The 16,151-nt window shown below is 46.3% G+C and overlaps 1 protein-coding gene across 1 annotated transcript in view; it reads left to right on the forward strand.

Annotated features, from left to right (window-relative positions):
* The first annotated feature begins 5,949 nt into the window (after positions 1-5,949).
* The window catches only part of LOC112072697 (filamin-B-like), a 131,531-nt gene continuing 121,329 nt past the window's right edge, over positions 5,950-16,151 (forward strand). The window contains 1 exon segment of the mRNA XM_070439893.1: positions 5,950-6,410. Coding sequence (XP_070295994.1) covers positions 6,119-6,410 — 292 coding nt within the window. The 5' untranslated portion in view covers positions 5,950-6,118.

A 16,151-nucleotide genomic window follows, 5' to 3' on the forward strand; every position in this document is an offset into this window, starting at 1 on the left:
CCAGCTCTCTGTCCGCTGTACAAGAAACGACAAGGTGAGTGCCTGAGATTCCTCAAGCCAGGCTCTCTGCCGCTGTAGAACACAGTGATCCTGATTCCCTCAGCCAGCTCTCTGCCGCTGTAGAACACAGTGATCCGATTCTCCAGCCAGCTCTCTGCCGCTGTAGAACACAGTGATCCTGATTCCTCAGCCAGCTTCTGCCGCTGTAGAAACACAGTGATTCTGATTCCCTCAGCCAGCTCTCTTCGCCGCTGTAGAACACAGTGATCCTGATTCTCAGCCAGCTCTCTGCGTGAACACAGTGATCCTGAATTCCTCAGCAGCTCTCTGCGTACACAGTGATCTCTGATTCCTCCAGCCAGCTCTCTGCCGCTGTAGAACCACAGTGATCCTGATTCCCTCAGCAGCTCTCCGCTGTAAACACAGGTGATCCTGATTCCCTCAGCCAGCTCTCTGCGTTGTAGAACACAGTGATCCTGATTCCTCAGCCAGCTCTCGTGCCGCTGTAGAACACAGTGATCCTGATTCCTCAGCCAGCTCTCTGCCGCTGTAGAACACAGTGATCCTGATTCCTCCAGCAGCTCTCTGCCGCTGTAGAACACAGTGATCCTGATTCCCTCAGCCAGCTCTCGTGCGCTGTAGAACACAGTGGTCCTGATTCCCTCACCCAGCTCTCTGCCGCTGTGAACACAGTGATCCTGATTCCCTCAGCCAGCTTTCTGCCGCTGTGAACACAGTGATCCTGATTCCGCTCAGCCAGCTCTCTGCCGCTGTAGAACACAGTGATCCTGATTCCCTCAGCCAGCTCTCTGCTGCTGTACAAACACAGTCATCCTGATCCCTCAACCAGCTCTCTGCGCTGTAGAACCACAGTGATCCTGATTCCCTCAGCCAGCTCTCTGCCGCTGTGTAACACAGTGATCCTGATTCCCTCAGCCAGCTCTCTGCGCTGTAGAAAACACAAGTGATCCTGATTCCCTCAGCCCAGCTTCTCTGCCGCTGTGAGAACAACAGTGATCCTGATTCCCTCAGCCAGCCTCTCTGCGCTGGTAGAACACAGTGATCCTGATTCCTCAGCCAGGTCTCTGCCGCTGTGGAACACTAGTGGATGCTGATTTCCTCAGCCAGCTCTCTGCCGCTGTGGAAACACAGTGATTCCTGATTCCCTCAGCCAGCTCTCTGCGCTGTAGACACAGTGATCCTGATTCCCCTCAGCCAGCTCCTGCCGCTGTAGAACACAGTGATCCTGATTCCCTCAGCCAGCTCTCTGCCGCTGTAGACACAGTGATCCTGATTCCCTCAGCCAGCTCTCATGCCGCTGTAGAACACGTGATCCTGATTCCCTCAGCCAGCTCTCTGCCGCTGTAGAACACAGTGATCCTGATTTCCCTCAGCCAGCTCTCTGCCGCTGTAGAACAGAGTGATCCTGATTCCTCAAGCCAGCTCTCTGCCGCTGTAGAAACAGTGATCCTGATTTCCCTCAGCCAGCTCTCTGCCGCTGTGGACACAGAGTGATCCCTGATTCCTCAGCCAGCTCTCTGCCGCTGTATGAACACAGTGATCCTGATTCCTCAGCCAGTCTCGCGCTGTAGAACAGTGATCCTGATCTCAGCCAGCTCCTGCCCGCTGTAGAACACAGTGATCCTGATTCCCTCAGCCAGCTCTCTGCCGCTGTAGAACACAGTGATCCTGATTCCCTCAGCAGCTCTCTGCCGCTGTAGAACACAGTGATCCTGATTCGCTCAGCCAGCTCTCTGCGCTGTAGAACACAGTGATCCTGATTCCCTCAGCCAGCTCTCTGCCGCTGTAGAAAACACAGTGATCCCTGATTCCCTCAGCAGCTCTCGCCGCTGTAGAAGCACAGTGAATCCTGATTCCCTCAGCAGCTTCTGCCGCTTGGTAGAACACAGTGATCTGATTCCTCAGCCAGCTTCTCTGCGCCGCTGTAGAACACACCGTGATCCTGATTCCCTCAGCCAGCTCTCTGCCGCTGTGTAACACAGTGATCCTGATTCCCTCAGCCAGTCTCTGCCGCTGTAGAACACAGATCCTGATTCCCTCAGCCAGCTCTCTGCCGCTGTAGAACACAGTGATCCTGATTCCCTCAGCCAGCTCTTCTGCCGCTTGTGTAACCACAGTGATCGCTGATTCCCCTCAGCCAGCTCTCTGCCGCGTGTAGAACACCAGTGATCCTGATTTCCTCAGCCAGCTCTCTGCCGGTGTGTAAAACAGTGATCCTGATTCCCTCAGCCAGCTCCTCTGCCGCATTGTAGAACACAGTTGATCCTGGATTCCCCTCAGCAGCTCTCTGCCGCTGTAGGACACAGTGATCCTGATTCCTCAGCCAGCTCTCTGCCGCTGTGGAACACAGTCTGAATCCTAGCACTTCCCTGGACAGATGTCCATCTAGCCAGTTTCTCTGCCGCTGTGAGGAACAACAGTGACTTCCTGATTCCCTCAGCCAGCTCTCTGCCGCTGTAGAAACACAGTGATCCGTGATTCCCCAGCCAGCTCTCTGCCGCTGTAGAACTACAGTGATCCTGATTCCCTCAGCCAGCTCTCTGCCGCTGTAGAACACCAGTGACATCCTGATTCCTCAGCCAGCTCTCTGCGCTGTGTAACACAGTGATCCTGATTACCTCAGCTCAGCCTCTCTGCCGCTGTAGAAAATCAGTTGATCCTGATTCGCTCCAGCCAGCTCCTCTTGCCCGCTGTACGAACACAGTGATCCTGATCTCCCTCAGCCAGCTTTCTGCCGCTGTAGAACACAGTGAATCCTGATTCCCTCAGCCAGGCTTCCTCTGAATCGCTGTTAAGAACACAGTGATCCTGATCCTCAGCCAGGCTCTGCCGCTGTAGAACACAGTGATCCTGATTCCCTCGGCCAGCTCTCTGCCGCTGTGTAACACAGTGATCCTGATTCCCTCAGCCAGCTCTCTGCCGCTGTGAACACAGTGATCCTGATTCCCTCAGCCAGCTCTCTGCCGCTGTAGAACACAGTGATCCTGATCCCTCAGCCAGCTCTCTGCCGCTGTAGAACACAGTGATTCCTGATTCCCTCAGCCAGCTCTCTGCCGCTGTAGAACACAGTGATCCTGATTCCCTCAGCCAGCTCTCTGCCGCTTTAGAACACAGTGATCCTGATTCCCTCCAGCCAGCTCTCTGCCGCTGTGGAACACAGTGATCCTGATTCCTCTCAGCCAGCTCTCTGCCGCTGTGGAACACAGTGATCTGATTCCCTCAGCCAGCCTCTTGCCGCTGTGTGTAACACAGTGATCCTGATTCCCTCAGCCAGACTCTCTGCCGCTGTGTAACACGTGGATCCTGATTCCCTCAGCCAGCTCTCTGCCGCTGTGTAACACAGTGATCCTGATTCCCTCAGCCAGCTCTCGCCGCTGTGTAACCAGTGAATCCTGATACCTCAGCCAGCTTCTGCCGCTGTAAACACAGTGATCCTGATTCCCTCAGCCAGCTTTAAGTTACACTACACCGTGGTTAGAACTAAGGGTGATGTTCACAGCCTATGCAGTAATGTGCATCTGAAATGCACCCTTTTCCCTATACTAGGGCACTACTTCAGACCAGGGCCTATGGGCAGTAGGGTGCCATTTTCAGACACAGACATGAATGGCTCAAGCTGCTCTCAGGGCTACAAGAACACAGTGGAAGAGAAGCTGAGTGACCCAGACTAGCCATGTAGTCACTCTGTCTACTCTGGTTTAGCAGGTGGATGAGCTATGATGATGTGTAGTGTGATTACTGTGAAAGGACAGTCAGTTTGTCATCAGGCCCTGAGGTGAGACAGACAGTGACGTTGTTATCTCGTGGTGAGTGAGTCAGGGAAGGATGAGTCTAGACAGACAAAGAGAAACGAGAGAGAGGGACTCATCTCTGGAGGGACACAGAACAGAGAGAAAACGAGAGAGAGGGACTGATCTCCTGGAGGGACACAGAACAGAAGGCGTCATGCACTGAATAGTCTTTGATGTGGGCGCAAATGGCCATGTTCATTAAGACATGGAGAGACAGAAAACAAGAGGGAGAGAGACAAAGATAGAGACACAGGAAGAAAGAGAGACACAGGAAGAAAGAGAGACACAGGAAGAAAGAGAGACACCGGAAGAAAGAGAGACACAGAAAGAGAGAGAGAGACACAGAAAGAAAAGAGAGGGAGACAGACAGACTGAGGGGGAGGGAGACAGGCAGACAGACAAACTGAGGACGGGGAGACAGACAGACTGAGGGGGAGGGAGACAGACAGACAGACTGAGGGGAGGGAGACAGACAGACAGACTGAGGGAGACAGACTGAGGGAGGGAGACAGACAGACATTCAGACAGATAGAGGGGCAGAGGAGACCCAGAGGACAACAGGTTTGGGTCATAGTGAGTACATCATGTAGAGGAGACCCAGAGAAGAACAGGTTGGGTCATAGTGACACATCATTTGGTGGGTTCTCTTTACATCTCAGGGAGTCAAACTATACGTCACTGGACTGTGAGAACAAAGACGAGTATACAGGGACAGAAAATGTACATTGACAACACTCACACACCAGGAATGTTTGTTGCGAAATCCTGATAGTTTACAACAGCCAAACCACACAACATCACCTCAAAAGCAAACCCACACCGAACCCACCAATCCGCAAAAAAACACACATCACTAAATCAAACAAAACACCAGACCTATCACCGAATAAACCCAACCTCACCTCCCAACTAACCCTCATACTGATGACCACAACTATGAGAATTTACATAAGATCAAAAACAACCCAAAAATTACATCACAAAAATCAACCCAAACCGCAAAAAGACAACAAACGCCGCTAGCCAAATCCAAAAACGTAACAGCCACACTATCTCTATTACACGCAAACAAAACCAACGTGGATGTGTGTACCACACACACACACACAGAAGCTTGGTGATGGTAAGGTAACGCCTGGGGATGAAATATTTCTTTATCTCTATCAACTCTTCAACGATCGACATAATCTGTCCATAAAGCCATGAACATCGCAACAAAGATGTAGGGGTTGTGAAACAGAGTTGACATCACAGCTCACCAGCATTCGGCTGAGCGGGCAATGTCTCTGCCCAGAGCAGTTGATGCAATGTAGACCACCCTGATGTGTTGTTGTGTGTGTGGGTGTGTGTGTGTGTGGGTGTGTATGTGTGTAGTGTGTGTGTTGTCGTGGACCCACCCTGTGAATCACCAAAGATCACACATTGGTCCGTTACACCGGAAACCACCACAGAATCTAAAATAATCAAAACTGTAGTTGACATAGAGTCACATCTACACTCCGATGACTGGGGGGATGTGGTTGGTTGATGTGAGGTCAGGACTTGTCCGATAAGGTGTGGTCCTGTCCAGTCAGTGTCATTGATTGAGGACCGCTATGTAGTTGGATGTGATTGATTTGATTAAATATGTTTTATTTTGTTTTTGTTTTATTAATCTGTTTTCACTGCTCTCTTGTAAAATATATTTTTCATCTCAATGTGACTCCCTGTTTAAATAAAGGTTCAATCATTTAAAAAAATAATTATTATACTTCCCTTTAAATCCATGAGGACGTTCAATAATGATTATGTCCCAAAGTAACATTTTAAAAAGTAKAACTTTATTAGGATGATTTGTTTGTATATCATGTCAGTGGAACTAACTTGGTAATAAATCTGATAAATRAACATCAGATACAGAACCTCAAAATGTTCAAATTCCACCCAAATTGAATCTGTGGAATTTASTGCAGCAAGTAGAGGAAGAGGACGATGTGTACAAAGAGGTTTTTAAGAACTGTTTCTCTACAAGGAGTAGCCTACACACCTGAAAAGTATGACAGCTGATTATACCTGTGGGATGACAGGTAATAAATTAGGGCAGGACCGGAAGAGGAGCCAAACAGTGAAKGTGTCGTCATCGGAAGTTGAAGTCGTTACAGGGATAAAGTGCACTGCGCAGGCGTTAGGCCACAGAGCGGTGAAAGACTCTGGACTGCAGGACACAGAACAATTCAAACGCAGCGGAGCCAGTGACAGGAACACGAGACTACAACTCCAAACGATCTAACAAAGTCAAAGAAAGAAAGCGGAAAAACGTTAACGAGATGCCGGTTACAGAGAAAGACTTGGCAGACGACGCGCCATGGAAGAAAATCCAACAAAACACTTTTACGCGCTGGTGCAACGAGCACTTAAAGTGTGTGAACAAGAGGATAGCCGACTTGCAGTTGGACCTGAGRGACGGGCTGCGGCTTATCGCCCTGCTGGAGGTACTGAGCCAGAAGAAGATGTACCGAAAGTATCATCCTAGACCMACTTTCCGCCAGATGAAACTCGAGAACGTGTCCGTGGCGCTGGAGTTCTTGGACCGGGAGAATATCCGACTCGTCTCCATAGGTAAGATACCGTTTGTTTTTAATTAATGTCATGTGGTCCCGTCTGCCTGATGTCAATCGAACTACTTTTTGTTTGTAATGGTAGCCTAGTAACTTCTGTATTGTCATTTCTCTCGAAAGTTGTATAAAATATATTTAGTTGATCCGAATAGAATGGGCGAGTTAAGTTTTCAGTCGTATGTAAGGGATACACATGTATACACCGTCCAACGAAATGCTTACTTSCAGGTTCCTTCTGGACAATGTAACAAGAAATAATACGAAAATAAAGTTAATGGCTCAGAATAGAATAAACAAGTATAATACAGGGAGGCGTAATTTAGTTAAACATTAACGTGTTTTGGGGATGGGGGGGGGGTAAGTGTTAAATTGTGCAGTATTTAGTATCATAAGTCTGGTAGCAACAGTTCTGGTGTGTGCCGCGTGGTTGTGTAGCATGGTTGTGTGCCAAACAAGGTGAGGAGAATCAGTATAGTTTAAATGTTCAAAAGTCTGATGTCCTGCATGGATGGGAGRACGGTCCCAGTGACTMACGGTGCCGTCTTCACCAAACGCTGGAGGGCCTTGCGATCGTGTACCGAATGTCGCCTGTTATGGCGCTTTCAAGACAACTGGGGACTCGGTAATTACCAAGCCATGACGGCTGAATTCAGGTCGGAATTCCGAGATGGATGGCTGTTACAAATAATTGTTTCCCCCAGTTGGAGCTCGGTTTCCGAGTTCCCAGATGTTTTGAACGCGGCATTATMCCCCGTACACAAAGTAACGTATTTCTAGACGTCTACGCGGAGTCTCGCCTCACTACTGAATGGACAAGTGTAATGTTTGTAATGCAAAATGGATGAGTGTCTCTTTTCAGAGATCGAATTTATTTACAGCGATTGCAAAATATGAACTTATCATTCAAGACATGATAAATATTGTTTCAACATGTTACGTTTTCCTCGCCTTAGGTCTATAACTTTATAGCAAGTTGGCACTGCAGAGCAGCTAGCTAAAAGCGTGGCTAGGTTAAAGATGCCACTGCAGCTAGCTAAAAGCGTGGCTAGGTTAAAGATGCCACTGCAGCTAGCTAAAAGCGTGGCTAGGTTAAAGATGCCACTGTAGCTAGCCACCTCCACCTAATGATCATTACCGTCACCCATCAAAGTTAAAAGGAGGCAACCGGAATTGCCTTAACAGCCATTGTGTATTTAACATTCCTATTAACATAGTACTCACTAATAGAAATGGGTAATTGTTAACGAGTTGCTAGCTATCCCCTAAAGCCATCGCCGAAAACCACATTTTTAATCTAATGTGGTTTGGTAATTTCCAGTTCTTCGTTGGACTGAAGACGAAGTAAAGTTTGGAGAATGTCGAAGTATGTAGTGTCCGTCCTGCAATGGGGGTGTAACGATTCCACTCCGTTGTGGACGTCCCCATTTGAGATGCAGCGGAACGTAGGAGTGCTTATGGGTAATGTGAACCAGGCTTGAGACTAAACGCTGTGCCAAGTGCGCTCAGGTGTGACCTTACCTGTAAAAGGTTTTCGTTTGAGGACTGGGGAGGATAATGACTATAGAGCCCCACAGTGGATGTGTCATAATACCCATAAAACCTAGCCGTCAAAACAGGGAAATGGTTCCAATAGTTTTTCCACCCTTCATTTTTTTCCCCATAAAGGATTTCAGAAACACTTAAAATAAAGGCTGTGTTTCGTGTAGGTTTACCCTGGTGTGATGTTTTGATAACCATGTAAATCTCTCTCGGACAATGACTCAATATATTCAGCTGTTTTTTAACTGATTCTAAAATGCTAATTAGATAAGGAGCTTGCAGGGATTTGTAGTTTTGCATGATGTCTACATCGTGCAAAACTACAAATCCCTGCAAGCTCCTGCACGTCATCTCTAGCTGAACAAGTATTGTTCAACTATTGTGTACATGTTAAACTTGCACAACAATTCACAGAATTGTCCATTTTTAAAGTCATGTTGCGAATTGAATCGTAGATCAATGACGTTCTTTGCCTCTATTCGGTGCTCTTGTCCAGATGATCATGACATTTATGATAGCTAATTAGCTTTTCATTTTGAGGGGTGGTTAATATATGTGAATATATTGATTAAAGTCACCTGGTCCTTGAGAGGTACATGGTTATCAAAATGGCCGTCGAGGCCATTCATTGACTGATTGCACCCAACTCATAGGAATTCTCAGCCAGATGACCTATTTTTAAAATGGTGGAAGTCCTCAATGGCAAAACGGGTTATTTCAATGATGAGTCCTCTGTCTCTATGACAAGAGGCACGACTCTGATATAAAGTTGCCCAAAATGCCACCTGCGTCCACTTATATTGGTGCGTTCGTAACAACCTAACCACTACGAAACCTCTATTCCATCAAGTAACCCTCACGTAGCAATTTAGTCATTGAAATGTTTGTTGACCAAGTTAAACACCTTGAACATCATACAAAAAAAATCCTCATTTCGTGGGCTTATTTCCATGGACAGACTTCGGGCAGAGTAAAACCCTCTCGCTTTGCCTCTTCCTCTCTGTTGTAGCCCAGTATATTAGGTACTGTCTAATGTTTAAGGTGCAATTCCAGTCTTTTAATTGGTTACCACCTACCCTTTGTATATATTGGCAGATGTGTACAATGTTATATCAATATGTGTAAATATTGTCAAGGTTTAATGTCACGTGCACAAGTATAGTGAAATGCTTTTCTTTCATGCTCCAAACCCAACAATGCAGTAATGAATAATGTATTACTAAAAATACCATCGAGTGGGAAGTTGGGTCGTAACTTGCAAAATGGTGGCCATCTAGTACGTTTGGTCTTTWACAAATGGTAGAGGAAGATAAACAAAGACATTTTGTATTTATAATGTGCTTTGGTTGCCTTTCTCAGGGCCACCTGGTCACAATTGTTGCTGGTGTGATTGCACACTGCAATATTTCACRTAAATGATATGGTAGTTTATCAATGTTTACATATGAATGACCTCTAATACGGTCATACATTTGGCAAGAGGTTAGGAAGCGCAGCTCAGTTTCCTCCTGGGGTGCTGACCTGTTGCCCCCTCTACAACCACTGTGATTATTTGATGCTGCTGGTCATTTTAAAATGTTAACATTTTGAAGAACGATCTGGCCATAATTGCCATGTACTCTTATAACCTCCATCTGGCACAGCCCTCAGAGCCTGGTTCCTTCCTAGGTTCCTTCCTAGGTTCCTTCCTAGGTTCCTTCCTTTTCTAGGGAGTATTTCCTAGCCACTGTACTTCTATATCTGCATTGCTTGCTGTTTGGGGTTTTAGGCTGGGTTTCTGTATAAGCACTTTCACAACTGCTGATATTAAGAACTATATAAGTAGTTTTGTTTTCCTGCGGATGTTTGTGAAGAGCCCCAGAAACCCTGTCTCTTATACACATCTAGATGTGTATAAGAGACAGGTAGTTGGTGAACCAGGCAAGGCAGTCATTAGACTTCCTAGGTTCCTTACTTTTCTAGGGAGTATTTCCTAGCCACTGTGCTTCTATATCTGCATTGCTTGCTGTTTGGGGTTTTAGGCTGGGTTTCTGTACAGCACTTTCACAACTGCTGATATAAAGAACTATATAAGTAGTTTTGTTTTCCTAGGGATGTTTGTGAACAGAAACCAGCTGGCTGAGGGTACTCTAGGTTCATCTTTCTATAGCTTTGTGGTGTAATGTTAGTTCATCGTTTCCTTTTAGTTGATTGTAGAATTTATCAGCTCAATTCTGTGTTGATAATTAACTGGTATGGACTATTATTTACACTGTGTACTTTATTACCCCTTTTCTCAATTTCCTGATATCCAATTTGTAGTTATTCTTGTCCCTGCCAAGTTAGTACGAACCTGCCAAGCCGCAATGCTTCTTGACACACTGCTCGCTTAACCCGGAAGTCAGTTGTGCCAATGTGTCGGAGGAAATACTGTACACCTGGTGGCTGTCAGCGTGCATGCCCCCAGTCTGCCACAGGAGTCGCTAGAGCACGATGGGACAGGAACATCCCTGTCGGGCCAAGCCCTCCCCTATCCCTGACGACGCTGGGCCAATTGTGCGCCACCTCATGGGTCTCCCGGTCGTTGCCGGCTGCGACACAGCCCAGGATCGAACCCGGATCTGTAGTGGTGCCTTAGACCGGTGCGCCACTGGCGAGGCCCAAGTCCTGCATTATTTGTMTTTTAGAATTTGTATTTCTATTCCTGGCCTGGACCTTTTTGAGCACCATTGTTTCTGTTTTCACTGAGATTCAGTATCGAGGCCCAGGTCTGACAATCTGTGCAGAAAGATCAAGTGCCTTTGAACGGATATGGTAGGTTGTGTGAAGAACTGCAACGTTGCTGGGTTTTTACGCTCAACATTTTCCCGTGTGTATTAAGAATGGTCCGCCACCCAAAAGACATCCAACTTGACAACTGTGGGAAGCATTGMAGTCAACATGGACCAGCATCCCTGTGGAACACTTTCCACACCTTGTAGAGTCCCCATGCCCCAACTAATTGAGGCTGTTCTGAGGGCAAAAGGGGGGGGGGGTGCAACTTAGTAGTTTTGTACACTCTGTATGTTGGAGAGGGTGTGGCTCAAGCTACCTGTGTCACCCCATGGCTCTGAGGAAAGATCTCTTTATTGTCCATTTTAACTGCACATTTGTTTGTGTACATAGCTTTTCTAACATTGTATCACCCCCCCCCCTCTTTCTGGCCATTTTGTATAGCAAGCCCTCATGCCAAGTTGAGTCCAACACCTCTTTTGGAATCAACAAAGCATGATTGGATTTTGTTTCTGGGTTATTTGGTTGTGATGACTAAGTGGTATATTTGTAACGCAGATTCCACGGTAATTATTGGTCAATTTTGTTAAATATTGGTGAAAATGCTAGCGCTGAGGATAATGTTAAGAATTTGTCATCTGTATATTATGTCGGTTAGGATACCAGGGAGACTAGATTGATGTCCACACACAGCAAGGCGAAGTTGGTTCACACCTGTGGAGGTTCAGCTGCCAAGGAGAAAGAACAACATGTGTTTATTATATCAACTAGGTCCTTATCTTTAAAAACCCTGTATCAACACATTTTATTTACCCAGCCCACTTACTAGTTTAGAACGTCAAACATAACATGCATCACCATGGAAATGCCTATTATAGGGTGTGTGACCTGAGATCACTCCTCTTTGGTCTCCAGGTAACATGTGGTTGATGGATGGTAACCTGGCAACACGYTGAAGACTTCAAAGCTGAAGATCTGGTTACCTAATAGTTTGTTATGGGCTTGTGATCTGAACACCATGAGTTAATAATCACGTTGGAGCTCGTGCTGCGTAAGTGATGAGTCCCTTTCATTTAAAATGAAAGATTAAAGTGAAGATGTAGCTATTCATACCTTGCAGCTGCCGTCATAGATGAGCGCTTCAACTAAACAGGAAAGTTAATTGCTGGTATTTTGAGTACCGTTACCACAAACAGGAACCATCCGTCAGGCTACATAATGCTGTGCTGTCGGCTGCCACAACAAGAAAGAGGGAAATGCTGGCATCTTTTTAGGATAGCAGTTGATACCAAATGTAATATATTTGTCTTTGCACTGATCATTTTTTAAGTTTAGTGCTAATGTTAGCTAGCAAGCTAGCTCTCTTCAGTCTTGTAAAGGATCGCTAGCTAGATAGCTTACTAACTACGGATGTGTTAACCTCCATTATTTGACCAGTACTGACGGGCACTGCTGGTATAACTTGTTTTGGCTAGACTAGCWTTCTTGCTGTGTGCTAGCAAGCGATTACTGATGCTAATAGCTAGCAAGTGGTGTGTGTGCGCCAGACTAGAGACCTCTCCGACGCTCGCACTACATGTAAACCTTGTTTACCACCAAGAAGTGGTAAATAACCATGTAACAGCTTGGGATTTACCTAAAGGTTTCATTCCAGTGGTAAGCTAGGATTAGTCGTAGGGCAAGCTTTCTGAGGTCTCGTCTTGCTCGTACACACACACACACAAATAAGCCATTGACTTGTTACATTGTAATGACACTCACATCTGTCGTGACCAGGATGTGAGTCAGACTGTACCAGTCACCACTTCTCTATCTGTAGTCCTGCAGGACCAGGATGTGAGTCAGACTATTGAATATTGATTGATTTTGAAGAGGAGGGCGCAATGGCAGACCACCTCACTACTTAACTTAAATCCTAAATGAATGTTGGCCTGAGAACCGACCCCAGACTTCTGCAGCACTAGATTCTGTCTCGGGTTCATTAGGGGCAAAATGGAAGGGAATTTAGTCATTTTTCACTCCATTGTGTATTTTGAAACACTTCCTATGGTGCTCCCAAATGAATACAACTTATCTGCTTTATGACTCATCTCCCATGATGCATGTTGACTTTCTCAATCTTTAAAAATCAATGTACTTGGAAAGTCTGACCCCCCCCCCCCCCTACACACACAAAATAAATTGCGACACGCTTCGTAACACAACAGGTGTAGACTAACATAGTGAAATGCTTTCTGACGGCCTTCCCAACAATACAGAGGGATATGAAGATAATAAAAGGAATTAATATTTAACGATGACTTGGTACTGAGTCCATGTGCAAAAGGGGTTCGGTGTAAATGATGTAGGAATCTAATCTGTGGCGGTCGTTGTAAGAGTGAGGACAATTTTATTGTATGAGCGTGGTCTTTTATTGCTGCCTATTAGATGACTGTCATTCATATTCCATTCACCCGGCTCGATGTGACTCGATTTACAGGTTTACATAGAATTTAATTCCTCGAAAGGCGTTGTGCGTTACGACTGTGTGATGCCATGTTAATTCCTTAGTGATGTGGACACCAAGCTACCCCCCCCCCCCCTCCCCAATACTCTCGTTGTCGTGATCAGGCCTATTACCGTCGTGATCAGCATTCTTGTACAGGAGGGGACAGACACACCCCAGTGTTGAGGATCAGTGTGGCAGATGTGTTACTAGTTACCACCTGGGGGGCGGAGATCCAGTTGCAGAGGGAGGTGTTTAGTCCCAGGTCCTTAGCTTACTGATGAGCTTGAGGGCCTATGGTGTTGAACGCTGAGCTGTAGTCAATGAATAGCATTCTCACATAAGTGTTCCTCTTGTCCAGGTGGGAAAGGGCAGTGTGGAGTTGCATTGAGATTGCATCTGTTGGGGTGATATGTGGGTCAAGGGTGACTGAGATTGAGTACACTATATAAACCTTCCTGTCCAGAAGGCTCTAATAGCAGTAGTCAGTACTATATCCTTCCTGTGTCCCAGTCGGTAGATTGGTGAGGCTGACGCCAGCACTGTACTATCTAATAGTGTGACCTGGCTCGCAGAGAACCTCTTCACACCCCTCCCTGGGAGAAGGGCGTGTTAGAACGCTGACCTTGCTTGAAGGCTTGTTGAAAGTCTCCTTACCCTCCCACACAGACACACACACGCGCACACACTCATCTGCTTCTCGTGAACGGTTACAAAACTTATTAGTCTCTAGATACAGCGAGGTCATGCTGATGGAATCCTGTTCCATGTTTTACTGTCTCTAGCCGCGCAGAGGGACCTCTAGCCGCCGCAGAGGGACCTCTAGCCGCCGCAGAGGGACCTCTAGCCGCCGCAGAGGGACCTCTAGCCGCCGCAGAGGGACGCTAGGAGAGATACCGCTATATAGTGGATGTCGGCCTACGCAATAGGATAAAATGGTTCTCTCAAAGTTTCGCTTCCAGTGTTCCCTGCCTAATGGGACAACRACAGATGAGGCGCCACTTGCCCGGCTGCCATAAATTGTCAGTCTTTCACTTTTACACTGGGGATAACCAGACGGATCAGTTTTAGGATATGCCTCCTGGAATTCCTTAGTGTTTTCCAAAAAAAAACTAAACCGGATTTTGGCGGCGATGCGCTTCTCCTGAGTGATTATAACTGATGAATACAATTTGTCTCTGCATGCTTTTTGAAGGAACTAGCGCAATTGCTAACTATCACGCTAGCACATACCCATYGACTTCCATCACTTGTGCTAACACTAGTTAGCATTGGCTTGCTAAACTACCTCCATCTTCCTTCAAACTGGACACAGACATAAAATATATCCACAAGTGAATCTGATTCTGGYTCAGTAGATAAAGGGCTGCATTGCCAACATGCTGAAGTATCTTTATAAGCTTCATGCTACAACTAGGTTCTGAAGTTTGACCTGGTTAGGAGGTGGGAGAGGAAAAAAATGGCCCCCTTAACTCTGGACCCTGTGGTGCCACCTCTGTCATTGGTACAGCTACGTAGTTTACAGTGACGGTTTGTGTCCTGTCCGACGCRTGTCTTCCTTCCTAGGCTTTTATGCTGCTCAGAAGAATAACTTGGTCTTAAGAGATGCATTCATTCTATGACTAAAGTTTAAAGCATGATTGAACAAGCAGTGGGACTTTGTGTTTTTTGTATCACTGCAGGGTTYCTGTTGCTTGTTGYYAWKWCAKWYTMRTCWKWYTGMYMSTCTTTTTATCCTGAACGTCACAYCCTTCCCTCACCGTCTCTGTAGTAGAGGTGGGAATGTTTTAAACTGTAAAATGTTTCAACTGAGTTGATTCTTAACGTGACGAGATTCCTAACTGAACAATTATTTTTCCTCGCATTAAAATCACAGTGCAGCTATTACAAAACATATGTTCTGTGTTTTATAGGGTTAACTAGGCGATGGGCTATAAAGGCCTGGGGGAAAGTTGTTCATTTCAATCAAAGAGGTTAACTTTTTAGACTTCTGTGGCGAATTGACAAGGGATGCTTGTCATTGTCTTGGTAATCTGTATCTCTCAGTCTTTCTGTTCTTGCTAAAATCAACTTGTATTTGTCACATGTTGCCGAACAGGTGAAGACTTTAAAGTGAAATGTTTACTTACGAGCCCTTAACCAACAATGCAGTGTCAAAAAGTAAGACATTTGCAAAATAAAGGAAATGGTAACAGAACAAAATGACAACGAGGCTATATACAAAATGACAACGAGGCTATATACAAAGTGCCTGTATGAGACAGTTGGGTCAGTGTAGATGTGGGTACGTGACTAGGCAATCGGGATGGATAATTAACAGAGTAGCAGCAGAGTGCAGAGTATCCGTGTGGCGAGCGTCATGCAGAGAGAAAGGGAGTCCATGAAATAGTCTTGGTAACCATTTGATTAACGTCTTATGACTTGGCGTTTGAAACCGTTCAGGTGACTTTTGGTCCCAGACTTGGCGCTCCGGTATCGCTTGCCATGCGTTAGCAGAGGGAACAGTCGATGACTTGGTTGACCGGAATCTTTGACAATTTTTAGGGCCTTCCTCTGACACCGCCTGGTACAGAGGTCTGTAGCACTTGCGGTCGGATGCCAAGCAGTGGCCATTGAGTGCCCATGCCTATCTTTTCAGCTGCCTGAGGGCAAGAGGCGTTGTCGTGCCCTCTCACCACTGTGTTGGTGTGTTTGGACCATGATAGGCCCTTAGTGTGATGTGCACCCGTGGAGCTAATGATGCCAGTGTGTTGGTGTGTTTGACCATGATAGGCCCTTAGTGTGATGTGCACCGTGGAGCTAATGATGCCAGTGTGTTGGTGTGTTTGGACCATGATAGGCCTTAGTGTGATGTGCACCGTGGAGCTAATGATGCCAGTGTGTTGGTGTGTTTGGACATGATAGGCCCTTAGTGTGATGTGCACCGTGGAGCTAATGATGCATGTGTTTGGTGTGTTGGACCATGAT

This window comes from Salvelinus sp. IW2-2015, unplaced genomic scaffold (assembly GCF_002910315.2).
Source record: "Salvelinus sp. IW2-2015 unplaced genomic scaffold, ASM291031v2 Un_scaffold2005, whole genome shotgun sequence".
Taxonomy (NCBI): Eukaryota; Metazoa; Chordata; class Actinopteri; order Salmoniformes; family Salmonidae; genus Salvelinus; species Salvelinus sp. IW2-2015.